Here is a 15,724-nt window from a genome sequence, read left to right as displayed (position 1 = left end):
ATGCCATAATCATAAAATGATTCCATATGAAGATGTTGGTTGACATTGTCTCCCTAGGGTAAATACAATTTGATTTATTACTGATGCTGTCCTAGGTCATGTTTGCTAGAAGCAGAGCCCAGGACAGGGATTTAGGTGCATGTGATTTATTGCCTGAGAGGAATGCTCAGAGCATTCCTCTCAGGAGAGAGTGAGGAAAGCAGAAGGAGCGGGGGAAGAACCTAAGCAGCATGTGGTCTAAGCTGGGGTCTAGATTCAGCCTGAGCCCATGGGAAGTTTTGGCGCCAAAGGGATGAGGCAAGCCTTTGTACCTATGGTAGTCATTGACTGTGGGCTGCTTGGGTGGGGGCGGGGTAGGGAATGGTGGAATGTGCCCTCCCAGGTGAGACTGTGACTTCTGTCTACCTTAGGTCTTTCTCCAGAGGCAGAAGGAGGCAACTGTGGGCCTGTGGCTGGGATTTGGGTACCCTGGCCTATAAAAGTGTGATCTGGCAGAGCACCATTCACGTCTGCTACAGATGGTCATTAACACCGGTCATTAAGACCTAACTGTGTAGCTAGGGAAATGGCTTGTTTATTGAGATATAAAGAGAATAATTTATGAATGTGCTTCTTAGTTGTTCTTACTTACTTGTTTTTGTGTATTTTTCTTTTAGTGAGATTCTCGGGTAATCACATCCATGGGTAGTCATTTCCAAGTCTAGACCTCACAGTTGGACATGGTTTCCTTTGTTACTTTTTCTTCTTTCCTGTTGGACCAGAATCTTTGGTTTTCAAGTCATTTGGCACCAGGGGTCAGAAATGGCCTGTGGTTTAAATGGGTCATCCATACGGAGGTAGTCAGGAGTTGGCCATAGCCACTTCCATGTATGCAGTTATGAGCTGGTTTAATGCACGGAGTGTCTCAGTGCTTTCTCTGAATACACAGTACTGATCTAGAAGATCATTATACAATTAGTCTTTAATTACTCAAACTAATGGAATATGCATAAATGATACCCCCAGATAGTTAATCCTGTGACTATTTTTACTTTCAACCTTTGTACATACTAAGTCTTTTTTCGACGCTATCACCATTCATGAGAAAATGTACTGATTTGTGTTCCTGATTCAGCTGTACTACTGTTTCTGACCATTGAAGGAGTTAAGCAAATGGGTGAAATGGCCCTGGTTAATTTAAAAACTATAATTGGGTTAAATCTAGAATGCTGACGCTTTTTTTATATCTCATCTAGATCCTCTTTATTATGTATCTTCTAGAAGATATAAATGTTTGTGCCCTGAACAAATGGCCTACCTGGTGTTTTTTATAAAAATTACTGCTTATGATTTCGTATGCTTTCACTATGTCTCTTTTGCTTTTTAACAAATATTTATTTAATCATGTTTTGGATTCATAGCTTTTCCTTACATGCTAGAAGAATAATCTATTTTAGTCAGTCTACCTTCATTAATTTTAGAAATTTTGGGTGTTTTTTATTTTACAAATGAAAACAGTGGCCAATTTAAAAAAATAGTTGTGTTAAATAGCTCAAATTCTCCTTTTTTTCTTTTAAAATTATATTGAAATACTTAGTTTTATAGGTATGTATTTTTTTAATATTTGGAATTGAGTGTACAATTAAGATATCTGTTATATAAGAGAATTTAGTAAACAATACTTATTTCATAAATATGAAAATCAAGTGCATCTTATTTTTAATGTGTTTTGAAATTTACCTACTTTCAAAAAGAGATTGAAGGGCATTTTCAAAGATAGATAAAAAAGAGAGAACCTAAAAAAAAGAAGAAGAAGACGACCGAGCAAAAGCCAGATAAAAGGGAAGTGAAGTAGAGGTCACAGACATCTGGGGTGAGACAGGCGTTGTAACTGAGTCTTACATTTACCTCTGAGGTAACTGAGAGGCAGGGATAAAGGGAAAACTCTGTGACTTGCATGATTTTCTTTTTCTTTCTTTTTTCTCTTTTTTCTTTTTTTAAGATTTTATTTATTTGAGAGAGAGAGAACAGGAACAGGGGGAGGGGCAGAGGAGAGGGAGAAGCAGACTCCCCACTGAGCCAGGAGCCTGACATGGGACTCAATCCTAGGACCCTGAGATCATGACCTGAGCCCAAGGCAGATGCTTAACCAGCTGAGCCACCCAGGCGCCCCATAATTTTCCTTTTAAAGGCAAGGCATATAAATTCATCTAGAACAGTGGCTTTCAAGCTCTTCTGATTATTACCCATAGGACGAAATAGGCACATTTTGTATTGCAACTCAGTATGTGTATTTATGTTATGCATATAGACGTATAAACACACACACACTTTTTTCCACTAACACTTACATAGTGTTTGTTATCTGCCAGGATGCTTATATTAATTTATTTAATCCCCACACCTTATAATGTAGGAACTATTACTATCCCTAGTGAGGAAATTGAGGCACTGTTATCTTTTTTTTATTATTATTATTTTAGAGAGAAAGAGAAAGAGCACAAGCGGGGGGAGGAGGAGAGAGAGAGGGAGAGAGAATCTCAAGCTGACTCCCCGCTGAGCACGGAGCCTGCCATGAGGCTCAATCTCACAAGCATGACCTGAGCGGAAACCAAGGGTCAGATGCCCAACTGGCTGAGTCACCCAAGCACCAGAGACACTGTTATCTTAACTGTTTTACCCAAGGTCATATAGTTACTAAATAACATATCTAGGGCTCAAACTCAGGCAGTCTGTGTATTAACCATTGCTCTGTACTACCCTCTTTTCCCCTCCTATGTGGTCAGATTTGTTTACATTCATATATACATACACGTGCACATGCATATATAAAGAGAAAACACAGGTTCCATGAAATACTTGTAGTATATTTGGTTCTCTCTTAGTTTTTTAGAATGCTGTTTGAACCCATTAAATTGATACCATCATCCACTAGTGGGTCACGGCCCACTGTTTGGAAAAAACCTGTTCAGACAGACTTGTGACAAGCACTTAAGTTATTGAATGGTTCTTATATCGTGAACATTAAATCATATCATGAGAATAGCATCTTTGACAAAAGAGGTGGCGGTATTATTGAAAACACATCATTGTATTTTAGGTAGTCTCTTTAGAAAGTGATACACATAAGATTAAACTGTACTGTACTGATGTGTTTCTGAGTAGAACTCAGCTGCTACTGTGGTCCAAGTGAGGTGCTTTCTATTGCTCTGTCCACATAGGGTACATTTTGGAGAATTACTGAGATGGACAGTGTTTCTTTTTATTTTTTTTATTTTTAGAGGGGGAAGGGGCAGAGGGAGAGAATCTTAAGCAGGCTCCACTCCCAGCACCTGAGCCTGACATAGGGCTCGATCTCACGACCCTGAGATCGTGACCTGAGCCAAAACCAAGATTTGGATGTTTAACCGAATGAGGTACCCAGGCACCCCAGTAATGTTTCTTTTTAATTCTAAGGTCTAATTAATCAGATGTTTCAGATGAATCTTTAGAAGTACCAAATTGTGGTTAGTCAGTTTCACTGTTGCACTGAGAGTGTGTGTTTTTTGTGGATGATTGTGCCGCACTAAACACTGAAATGAAGCTAATTCTCTGAGATTGATGATGGCAGTTTTAGGGGGGCTTCATATGTACCACTCTAGCATTACTCATCGTGTACATTCGACTCGCCTATTGACAAGGATACCAGTTTTCAAGAGCAGGACAAGTGAAATTCAGAATTCCACGAGTATATTTCTTGCTTGGTTCCATTTCTGACATTGCTGTCTTGGGGTGAATGAAGTTCCACAGGGGAAGAAGGAGGGAAGGCATGTGGCCTGCTGGTCAGTGCCCAGGACATATCACATGTGGAAAGACAGAAATCTTTCCCCAGGTTAAATTATATACGAGAAAGGGATATGGCTAGGCATTGTAATTCATTCTTAAGTGGTTGTGGCAGATTACAAAACAGTGGCCATATATGGATGTCATTATGTTAGGACATTTTTCTGCTCTAGAATGGTGGCATCTAAGTTTCCTGAGTTCACTTTCACCAGGGAATGTTGCCAGGAATCATATTTAATACCCAAATTAAAAGGGATTGCTTCAGGGCACCTGGGTGGCTCAGATGGTTAAGCGTCTGCCTTCGGCTCAGGTCATGATCCCTGGGTCCTGGGGTAGAGTCCCACATCAGGCTCCCTGCTCAGCGGGGAGCCTGCTTCTCCCTCTGCCTCTCTCTCTCTCTTTGTCTCTTATGAATAAATAAATAAAATCTTAAAAAAAAGGGGGGGATTGCTTCATGAAAGCTCATTGTTCCTTCCCCAGAGGGAAGGAGCTGGCTGGGTATGGCTCTGTGTTGCAGATCTGCATTACTGGTTTCTTTCATTAAAGACAGCTTCAACTTCAGATCAAAATTACTACCTGAGAAGAAGGTATTTGGCTATATACCATAGAGCTCGTTTTTTGGTCTAATCCTTTGCACTAACTTGTTTGTTCATTTGTTTTTCACGTGCTCAGTATTATTTGAGTTTCCATGATGTGGCAGCTCAGGTTACTTGCTAATGATACAGAATGAGTAAAATCAGACAGTGTATGATTTTGTTGAATTTACAGTCCAGTGGAACTTAGACAATGAAGCATTCATACAAATAAATGAAAAGTCATGTTTCTGATCATCCCTGTGACAAAGAATGTGTGGTGTCATGAGAACATAAAATCAGAGGAATTGTGCTAGTCTAGGAAGTCAGAAAAGGTTGGCTGTCTGAAGGAGTCCGGTAATGAGGTGGTAAGAAGGTGGAGAGAGGAAGGTAGAAGCTAGAGAATTTAATTATATTAAGGATTCTCCCAATCGTAAGGGCAGTTGGAAATCAACTGATTTGAGCCAGAAGGGTTATATTTTTATCAACAGTTCAGATGACATCACAAAAGCTGTGTTTACCAGGTTGAGGATGGAAGTAAGCTGGGAGGCATAGTGGTTGATAGCCAGGTCACCCTTGAACAAGATTCCATTAATCTGGAAGGAGGAGAGAGGGATGGGTTCCAGCAGTGATGAACATGATCCTCTCTCATATGACATGATTGGTACTTGTGGTTAATCAAAAGAAGTTGGTTAAAGTGGAGAATCACTTTAAAAGGATATATAAATACTCTGAACATACTATTTTCACTTAAAAAAGATAAATATCTATTCACTTACCATCTTTATTTGTAGGCACAGGACCTTTTCTTTGAGAATAATTTCTTAAACAATAATTTATTTTGTATAAACTACACTTGTAGTGCAACATCTAAAATTAAGTTTCGGATTCTTTAAAGTGGAGTGAGAACCAGACGCATTTGAAGTACTCTGAGTACAAAATCCTTCTAGATTTCCACAATTTTCCCCCAAGCCTTTTATAGTGTTCCACCCACACCTAGCTTTTCAGCAGCTCTTTTTTTTAAAGTGTCTTGCTTTTATGTAGTTCTTCCACAGTACTCAACCTCATTTTTCTCTTTTCTTTCACATTTACATTTTAGTGGTTTATGTAATATATGGTTAAATTACATAATAACAGTAGCATCTACAATAGGAGTCAATGGGTGAGGCCACGAGTATCCGTGAGTGGTAGGAAGCAGACGGCTGAGCTGCCGGGAGACAGAAGCGCACGGGTGAACCAGCCAGCCCCAGGCATTCAGTGTGCAGCAGTGTGTTGGACAGAGGAGGGGAGGGCTCAGTCGTCTAAATGGAAGTCATTAAGAATTTCTACCATATATTTTTTTAAAGGCTATGGTTCAAGTACAGTAGTTTCGGCTACAAGTTCGGTATGAACCCAAAGTGTAACGTGGCTGATAAGCAGTGTGTACAATGTAAACAGTTTTAGATAGCATTAGGAAAAGTTTGAGTGACAGGAAACAGTGCTCTCCCAGTGATTGAGCCATTTGGATCCCAGCGAGAGCAGGATGTCCCAGGTGAGCACTGTAATGCAAACTCAATAAACCAGAGACCGGCTAGAACAAGGGTCCTTAACCTCTTCCTCCAGAATAATGCATGTAAACATACGTAATTTTACATGACTTTGATCTTAGGGCATTGTAAAGTGATTGCTGTTTTAGACTATAAAAATACTTTTTTACCAAATTGTGAGCTCATTATCATTTTAATGCAAGGAGTAAATGCTACTTCCTAAAACTTTTTAATGAATTCACATGTTACAAATAAAGTGAAAAGATCAGTTTAATTATGGTCAAAATACATTTCAGCAAGAAGGCTGCTTTGTTTAGCTTGAAAAAGTAGTTGAAATTGTGCGGTGGCTTTTGATATGGCAGCATGAATGTCATCTTGTTTTAAAACTGTCAGTCAGTTTTAACTTTTCTTTATTATGACAACAAGTGCTAAAAACCTGGTTCATAATGGTAATTGTGGCAAGTGGAATAAGATTCCTACATTGGAAAAGCAAACTAAGACCTACTCCACGGAGCTAGACGTTTCGCCATGATTCTTGGTTTTAGTTCCTTTTACATTATTTGCTTTATCCTCAAGCTGTTGAGATTATTGTCAACAAGGTTTGCCAACATTGTGCTGTCTGTGTCAGCTAGGATAGAATTCTAAATCCACATTTCAGTTTGGACAGAAGTAACCTTCTTAAGATATCTGTAGTTTTCCTCTGAGCTGTAGAAATCTTTTTCCAGCTTTGGCGAAGTTTACTTACGTGTCTTGATCCAGTTCTCGGCTCCAAAAATGGCTGCTTGGCTAGACAAGCATGCAGGTCTTCAGCAGAACCCAAAATGATGTCTGTAGGGCCTAGAATTGAAGGATTTATTCCACTCATATGATCACAGGTGTCTATCAAGCTAAGTCAGGAATGAATCCTTCTTATCATGGATTCTTATAATTGACTTTCCCTCAGTCTCAAAGTAAGGAGAACTTCTACCCTCCGTCGAGTGCTGTGAGACTGGTCCTCTGGAAAACCAGTGAACTCCATGCCCTCTTTCGCTCGTATCACTTGGCCGGGTATCTTGAGAAGGCCGTTGTGCTGCTGAAATCAGTAAGATTCACAGCAGTACACAAGACTTCCGTGAGGATTGCTGATAAAGCATTTGAGGCCATTGCATGTCGGTGTGGACATAGAGAGTCACACTAAAGCAGGAAGCTCAGGCTCTTAAGTAGAAAAGCCAGATGTGTTGCCAAACATCCATTTTAGGGGCTCTGTCTGAGCAGGAAGTACTATTGTTTATTTTTTACGGCCAAAAGAGTTTTCGCCATTGGTAACCTTTCCAGTTTGCAAAAGATGCTTTCAAAATGGGAATTCTTTAGGGCGCCTGGGTGGCTCAGTTGGTTAAGCGACTGCCTTCGGCTCAGGTCATGATCCTGGAGTCCCGGGATCGAGTCCCGCATCGGGCTCCCTGCTCGGCGGGGAGTCTGCTTCTCCCTCTGACTCTCCTCCCTCTCATGCTCTCTCTATCTCATTCTCTCTCTCAAATAAATAAATAAAATCTTTAAAAAAAAAAAAAGGGAATTCTTTAATGATGTCAGCACACACCTAACGAACGAAAGCCAGGAGCTGGCCGCACTGGAAGGCAGGCAGCCATTCATCTGGCTACAAATGGGAAGGATCTAATACTGCCATCACTTCCAGTTTTAGTGGCCCCGCTTAAAGTACTGGAAAACATGAGGATGGTTCTGGAGTGGAGGGTGCTGTTCAGCGCAAGGACTATTTGACTTTCTCCCTCTGTGCTAAGCTGCAAACCAGCTTACCCAGGGAGGCTGGCTTGTGTAAAGTCTCGCCAACAATGACTGTGTTCTCTTCCCCCTTGCAGTGTGATAAGCAGCCTTGTGGGTCCTTCAAAACCAAGGCCGTTTGGAGGCAACTGTGTTTTCGTTAGGCAGCCTACTTATAAGACCCTGTTGGTCTGGAATATTTGTTATTTGGAATGTTACAAGGCCCTTCTCAAATGTTGTTGACAAAAGCATCTTTGGCACTTACTAAGTGATAAAAGTACTGACTGTAGCTTTAGTTAATCCTGGCAATTACAAAAGTAAAAACAAGATTTGTAAGCTTTATCACACTTTTTCCCCTGACATTTTTTGATAGATGAGAAAGTAATTGTATTGGCAGGATATATGTAGACTTTAGCTTATGTTATTGGCAAGCTTCTGGATATCATCACATGGCAAAGAAGATGACTGTTTATTTATTTGACAAATAGTTTATAATGTAGCACTAGGATGATTTTATATTATTTGACACATCCATTATCATCCTATGCTATCTCATATTTATGTGGAGAGCGTAATATGACATATTTTGAAAGTAACAGGAAAGAAATCAAAGAAAAAGTGTTTATAACTCACAGAGCACATCAGTGGAACCTCCTAGTGGTGAGAAGTCTCAAAATCATTTACTTTAAGATCGGTTTGAGGAATAAGGACATTCTGCGTAGGTGAGATGGCATGATAGTGTTTTTAAATATTAAAAAAAAAATTATAGAAGAAGGGTAATATTCTTTTTTGTAAGTCCAGAGGGTGTAGAAGGACCAACAGATAAATATTATTAAAAAAGGCTTGTTTCCACTCAATATAGGGAACATTTTCTAATATTTCCATCTCCCCTCTCCATCAATAAAATGGGCCACTTTGTAAGACTTTCTCCTCTTAGAAGTTAATAGCACTGTGTCCATTCCACCAATAAAACACCAGTTATCACTTCTGCTTAATGTCTGACTCCTTTATTTGCCTGTGAAGTCATTCACTGAAGGGAGGCAGATGGAGCATAGCTCAGAGTGTGGGCACAGGGCTAAGTGGGCAAGTATGTTCTTTTTTTTTTTTTTTTTAAGATTTTTATTTATTTATTTGACAGAGAGAGAGATAGCGAGAGCAGGAACACAAGCAGGGGGAGTGGGAGAGGGAGAAGCAGGCTTCCTGCCGAGCAGGGAGCCCGAAGTGGGACTCGATCCCAGGACCCTGGGATCATGACCTGAGCTGAAGGCAGACGCTTAACGACTGAGCCACCCAGGCGCCCGTGGGCAAGTATGTTCTATGCTTCAGTTTCTCCATCTGTGAAATGGAGGTAGTCCTCCTCATCTACTTACAGGGATTCTATAAGAATGGAATGAGCTAATGTACCTCCAAAGCACCTGACAAGTACTCAGATGTCCAGTGCTAACACCCTGCATGGGTCAACACTTACGCTGCAAGACTAGCTACGAATAAGCCGAACAGCCATCTTCCAGCGATGATGGAAGATTTTCTTTGTTGGAGAGCTTGTATGGGTAACATAATTTCTAAGGAACATTCTGGAGCTGGGAATCTCAGAGAACAGGAATTCAGGGCAGGTGCTGTGTGTGTGTAGGGAACACAAAAGCCCCGTACTTGTAGAGGACTTCATTTTCTCCCAAGTTTATGTCATGGCTGACTCTGTGGACGATACAGCACATTTCATTAGAATATTTTCTAGCTTCTTTTCAGTGCTTCTGAATAGATTAGCTTTTTTCATTTTTATACTTCAGGTTAATTTGTTAGGTTCTGAAAGTTGTCATTTTCTTCTTTTGGTTCACTTTTACCTCACTAAAATCTCAGTCTATACTTTATTTGCAATGAGATAAGACACAAACCTTTTGTGAACTTTCTCTGTATTCCAGAATGTGTTCAGTTTATTTATGGTAGTGATTTTACTAAAACCCAGAGCATCCGATTTCTAGTATTTGTGAAGAATCGTTTTTTAAAATTCATTTTCGGTAGAAAATGTGGTTCCCTGAAGCTTGAATCAGTTCTGCCACTTCTTACCCAAGTCTTTTGGCTGGTTCCTTACGTTCCTTGAACCCATTTCCTCATCTGTGAAATGGAATTACTGAAAGTACCACCTTCATTGGCTGTTCTGAGGATTAAGTGAACCAATATGTGGAATATGTTTAGCACAGAGCCTGGCATAGACAAGTTCCTTAGGAAGTGTTGGTTTTCCTCCTCCTCAGGAGTATCGCAGCCTTTCACTGATCCGTATGTCTGTGTATATCATCTGTTGGTACTAATTTACTTCCCGAAGGACTGACCTGAATAACACAGAGGGTACAAGCTTAAAGCTTAAAGCTCTCTCACACTAGTGAGTTTATCCGAACAGAATTATGTGCTCAGTACGGTGAAGGTGTGGGCAGAGGGCAGGGAAGCACTGGTCTGGGTCAGAACTCAGACTGGCTCCAGAATGGTCTGACTAAAGTCTTGAACTTCAAAAGTGGGACTGGGTTACCCATCCCAGGAGGTGTTTTAAAAGGGAAGAGAATTTACACACTGTAGAGATGAATTGGGGACCTACCCCTTCCCTGTCACAGTGGTGTTTCTGCCTTTCCTCCACCCTCCTCTTTGTACCCCTTCCCGCCCTCTCCCCCTTTCTCTAAGGAAATTGATGCAGATACCTGCTGTACCTGCTCTGCCCAAGGTGCACCGTGCTCCTTCCAGTGCCCCCACTTGGGGGAGTGGCGCTACACTAACAGGATGGGCCCAGCTGAGCCCTCAGGGAAGATTTGGCGAGGCTGACCCACTGAGCCATGACTTACTGCCTGGAGGTGTAAAGGGGCTTCTGTCAGGATTGCTGACAATTTAGGGCATTCTAATGTTTTTTTAAATCTGAAGATCTCTTTTGTTTTTAAATGTCAGCTTCTGTTCCTTTAGATTTTTCAGTAAGTATAGAGGGATACTTGAGGTGCTTGATTTAAATGTATGAGATTCTTATTAAGAACTGTTTTCAGGGCGCCTGGGTGGCTCAGTTGGTTAGACGACTGCCTTCGGCTCGGGTCATGATCTGGAGTCCCGGGATCGAGTCCCGCATCGGGCTCCCTGCTCAGCCGGGGGTCTGCTTCTCCCTCTGACCCTCTTCCCTCTCTTGCTATCTGTCTCTCATTCTCTCTCTCTCAAATAAATAAATAAAATCTTAAAAAAAAAAACCAAAAAACAACTTTTCATTTGTTTACATCAGCAGCAACACCTGGAGATCTTATCTGATGTCTGAAATGTCCCAGTTGTTCCAGAATTGGATTGTGGTTAATTGACCATAATAACAGCTAGTTTCCTACAGCTAAAAATATTGAGAAAATGCCAGTAAAATATAACTTTGTCAGCAGTGGTTGGATATGTAAATACCAAGGTTTAGACCTAGAAATATACTTGGCATACAATTGAAGAAATGTATGAAAGAACTAATTTTTAAAGATTTTATTTATTTGAGAGAGAGAGAGCACGAGCTGGGTGGGGGGACAAAGAGGGCGAAGCAGGAGCCCGGCATGGAGCCCCATCCCAGGACCCTGGGATCATGACCTGAGCCGAAGGCAGACGCTTAACCGACTGAGCCACCCAGGTGCCCTTTAAAGATTTTATTTATTTATTTGAGAGAGAGAGAATGAGAGAGAGCACATGAGAGGGGGGAGGGTCAGAGGGAGAAGCAGACTCCCCGCCAAGTAGGGAGCCCGATGCGGGACTCGATCCCGGGACTCCAGGATCATGACCTGAGCCGAAGGCAGACGCTTAACCGACTGAGCCACCCAGGCGCCCCCATGAAAGAACTGTTTGGAACAGCAATGAACAACAAAGAATGTTTGTTTGTTGTGTGTTGTAACTTGCAACTTCCAATGAATTGCCATTATGTGGGGTATTTTAATTGTTTTTATTTTTTCTTCTCATTTTCAGCTTATGGAAAAGTATTTCTGGTTCGTAAAATCAGCGGTCACGACGCTGGCAAGCTGTACGCCATGAAAGTCTTGAAAAAGGCCACAATAGTGCAAAAGGCCAAAACCACAGAGCACACAAGGACGGAGCGGCAAGTCCTGGAGCACATCAGGCAGTCACCGTTCTTGGTGACCTTGCACTATGCTTTCCAGACAGAAACCAAACTTCATCTCATTTTAGGTAAGTGTCCATCGTTGGTAGACTTCTAACAAGAACACTTTCTCTTGGGTCTTGAGTTGCAATGAACTCAAAGGGCAACATACTGCAGACTTAGAAGAAATGAAATGTTTTGACCTTCATTCTTCTCTTTGTGGTGGCAATTCCTGGCACACCCTGAACTGCTCTGGATTTGGGACCGCCCAACCTGAAGGAATTTATATTCTTCTATTCCACATTCCTTTATTAATCTTAAGAAATACTGGGGTCATTAGGAGTGTCTGCTTCCCTGGGCAGTGTGCTTCCACTTAAATGTGAGCAGCTGAATGGGGAAGTGGGCCACAGTTTCTGCTTTAGGAGTTCTCAGGAACATCCAGGTTTGGGTGGACAAAGGGATATTTATGGAAATCACTAACTGGCAAAAATAAAAAAGAAGGTCTTCTATTCTTGGAGATGCTTTGCTTTTCTGGTGATAAGCATGCACATAAAGGAGATGCCCACCAGTCAGTCAACAGATCACTCCCATTTCTACCCATAGGCACTTTCTGAATCCTTTCCTTTCCCAAATAGAGTTGGACCATCATATATGAACTTTGAAAACGTCCTCTGTTACGTGTTGTCTGATTGCTTTGCAGAAGAGTTGCACCATTTTCTGTTCCTACTAATAGTAAATGGTAGTACTGCTAATATTGCAGTCTGTCATCATTGACTGTTTCATTTGTTACAGTTTTAGTCCCATTCTTGTGATAATTTGCATTTACCTATTACCGTCTTCTGGTTATCGAACCGTTCTGAGGATTAGATGAGCTAGAATTTCACACAGCGCTCTGTAGGCATTAGCTATTTCTTGAGTGCCTATCGTACACCAGCACTATGCTGAGTATTATCCCTGGTGATCACTAACCCTTACAGCAGTGCTGGTCCAGTCCCCCATTAGTGATGTTGAAGGTTCTAGAAGCTGTATTTCCTGAAGTTACACGGCATGTGTAAACTTGAGAATGCAGGTTGGAACTTAGGTCTGACTCACTTCAAACCTGCCAAACAGTGCTGCCTATATTCTTTGATTACTGGTAGTACAAACAGGTTCTTAAATATATGGGGTAATTTGTTGAGTGCATTTTGGAAATTATACTTTTGTTAATGATGCCTAAAATTGCATTCACTTTTTGAGTCATGAAGTTACACTTCAGGCTCAGTTTGCAATGCTTAGCATCAACTAACAATCCTAAATCTCTTATATAGAGAGGCCACACCCTCCCCTGCTCTGTCACAGTCCCCATTAATGTCATCGTCTGCCTGATGTTCCTACAAGTCAGTATCATTTGGCTCTTCTTTCTGCCTCCTATGTGTATCTGCTCAGCTATGTTATTTACTCATTCTTTTTTTTTTTTAAAGATTTTATTTATTTATTTGAGAGAGAGAGAGCATGAGAGGGGGGAGGGTCAAGAGGGTCAGAGGGAGAAGCAGACTCCCTGCCGAGCAGGGAGCCCGTTGCGGGATTCGATCCAGGGACTCCAGGATCATGACCTGAGCCGAAGGCAGTCGCTTAACCAACTGAGCCACCCAGGCGCCCTATTTACTCATTCTTAAATATGTATTCCTGGAGTATTTTTACCTAGTTGTCAGGGGACAGAGCATTTTGATACAATGGTTTCAACTATTCCAGCAGCAGAACTCTTACCCCAAGTGAAAACAAACGTTCAAATGGAAAACAAACAGAAATGAATACCACTACCTGAATCTAAGCTCAAGGGCACCAAGCCCTACCAGTTTATTTCTGTCCCTGCCCTATAAGAATTTCCAGGGAAGCTTTAGCAAGTCCATAAAGACTGGTTGAGGAATAATTACCTTGTTTAAGCTTCTCCCTTTACAGTGAACCAGCTCATAAAAGTTAAATCATGTGCCTAAGATCATACAAGTGGGATATAAGCCAGAAGTAACAAGAACGCATCCTCCTAGACCACCCCATCACATGGCAGCTCTTCTCATGCCCTCTCCTCGCTCTTCTTCAAATTCTCTCATCATAACTGTACTCAATCTTTTTTTGTTTGTTTTTACTGCTTATTGTAAATAGTGTAGTTTTTGTAAACCATGTTTTTAATTTCAAAGTAGAGGAATGGAATATTTTGTATTGGATTAAAAAAACAATAATGTTTAGTAGGGTTGCTTTTTAGCTGTTGGTTCTCCATTAATTTTGCTCTTTGTTGGTGGCCCATAAATAAACAAATGCAGAACAAAACAGGAAAACTGGTTTCTCACACCAGCTCAAGAGTAGAATGTGGACTAGAATAGCACCTCGGCTCCCTCATGAGTGAAGCAGTGCATTTGGAAAGCATGCCCTCTGCTTTATCTCTGCATAGATATATTTAACATAATTTCTCTTTGTGCGTGTTTATAGTTGTTATTTGACTTTCAAGACAAAACTTTTCAGAATCTTAGAACAAGACTTTATTATGAACTCTCTTTATGGTTCTGTTTGCAGTGCTTAGGATGCGCAGTAGGTCAGTTTTCCAAACACCGTGCTGTACGCGTAGCCCTTATTTTGCCATAACAAAATACCACACACTGGGGGCTGAAACAACATTTATTTCCTCACGGTTCTGGTGGCTGGAAGGCCCCGATTGAGGGGCCGGCAGTGTTGGTGTCCTCTGAGGGCCATAAGGAAGTACATGCTCCAGGCCTCTCTCCCTGGCTGGCACATGGCCTCCCTCTTGCTGCCTCTTCACATGGCCCTCCCTCTGTGCATCACACCCCGGTGGGGCTTTTTGAGTTCAGTCATCCTCTAAGAAGGATACCAGTCAGACTGGATTAGGGCCCACCCTGATGACCTCATTTTATAAAAGTAACTTAATTACCTTTAAAGACCCAGTCTTCATATACAGTCACATTCTGAGGTACTGGGGGTTAGGGCTTCAATATATTAATTTGGGGCCGGGGTGGGGGCACAATTCAGCCCATAACTATCCCTAAAGTTTATTGATTAACTGACTTTATCCAGTTTTGTGTACTATTTGAGGTTAATAGCAAGAATTTTCATGTGGAGCTCTTCAGGGACCCAGCTGACCTTTTTGTCTGAAGAATAAGTAAACATTATAGATCTTTTTAAAAAAGATATTTTTTAAAACTATTTATTACTACAAAAGCACATATATGCAAAATATGGAAAAGCAAAAACAAAAACATTTTCACTACCCAGAGTTTACCTCATTATGTAGCAATTGGTTATTACTTAATATATATCCTTCTGGATCTTTTAGTTCATGTGTCTGCCTGCATGTAATGTTTTATCAAATGAGGTTGTCTTGTACCTACAGTTTGTAACCAGTGTTTTTTTTTTTCAGTTAATGATGTCTGCCTTTCCTGGTTAATAAACTTTCATTTCATTTAATACCCAATGGTACCAGTTATTTATTGCTCATAATAAACCACTCTACAGTTTAGTTGCTTAAAACAATGATTTATTTTCTCATAATTTTGTGGGTTGGCTGGGCGGATCTCTGCTGGTTTGGCCTGGGCTTGCTCATGCGGTACTCAGCGAGCTGGAGAGTTGGCTGGGCTTGAAGTGCCAAGGTGGTTTTGTTCTCATGTCTGAAAGTTGGTGTTGGCTGTTGTCTGGGGCACCTCTCATCCTCCAGTGCAGTAGGTCAGCTTCTTCATAGCATGGCAGCCTCAGGAAAGCTCATGAAAGGCTGCCAAGAGGGCAAAGGTAGAGGGTGCAAGGCCTCCCAAGGCTAGGCTCTGGAACTCCTAGAGTCTCGCCTCTAACACAAGACCAGCCCAGATTCAGTGGTAGAGAAATAGACTTCACTGGTTTGTTTTTTTTTTAATTAAGGTATAATAGACATATAGCATTATATTAGTCTTAGGTATATAATGTAATGATTTGATATTTGTATATATTGCAAAATGATTAAGTAAATC

General features: G+C 41.1%; 1 protein-coding gene across 3 annotated transcripts in view; it reads left to right on the top strand.

Moving 5' to 3' along the window:
* The window catches only part of RPS6KA5 (ribosomal protein S6 kinase A5), a 184,413-nt gene that overhangs the window by 63,058 nt on the left and 105,631 nt on the right, over positions 1-15,724 (top strand). For all 3 annotated transcript variants that reach the window (XM_064571484.1, XM_064571485.1, XM_054513842.2), the window contains exon 3: positions 11,609-11,827. In XM_064571484.1, the coding sequence (XP_064427554.1) occupies positions 11,609-11,827 (219 nt within the window). The remainder of the gene's footprint in view (positions 1-11,608; positions 11,828-15,724) is intronic.

This window comes from Mirounga angustirostris, unplaced genomic scaffold (assembly GCF_029215605.1).
Source record: "Mirounga angustirostris isolate CCGP_5_RB_7025 unplaced genomic scaffold, mMirAng1.0.hap1 SCAF_9, whole genome shotgun sequence".
NCBI classification, from domain to species: Eukaryota; Metazoa; Chordata; class Mammalia; order Carnivora; family Phocidae; genus Mirounga; species Mirounga angustirostris.
This window is presented reverse-complemented; position numbering and strand designations above follow the sequence as displayed.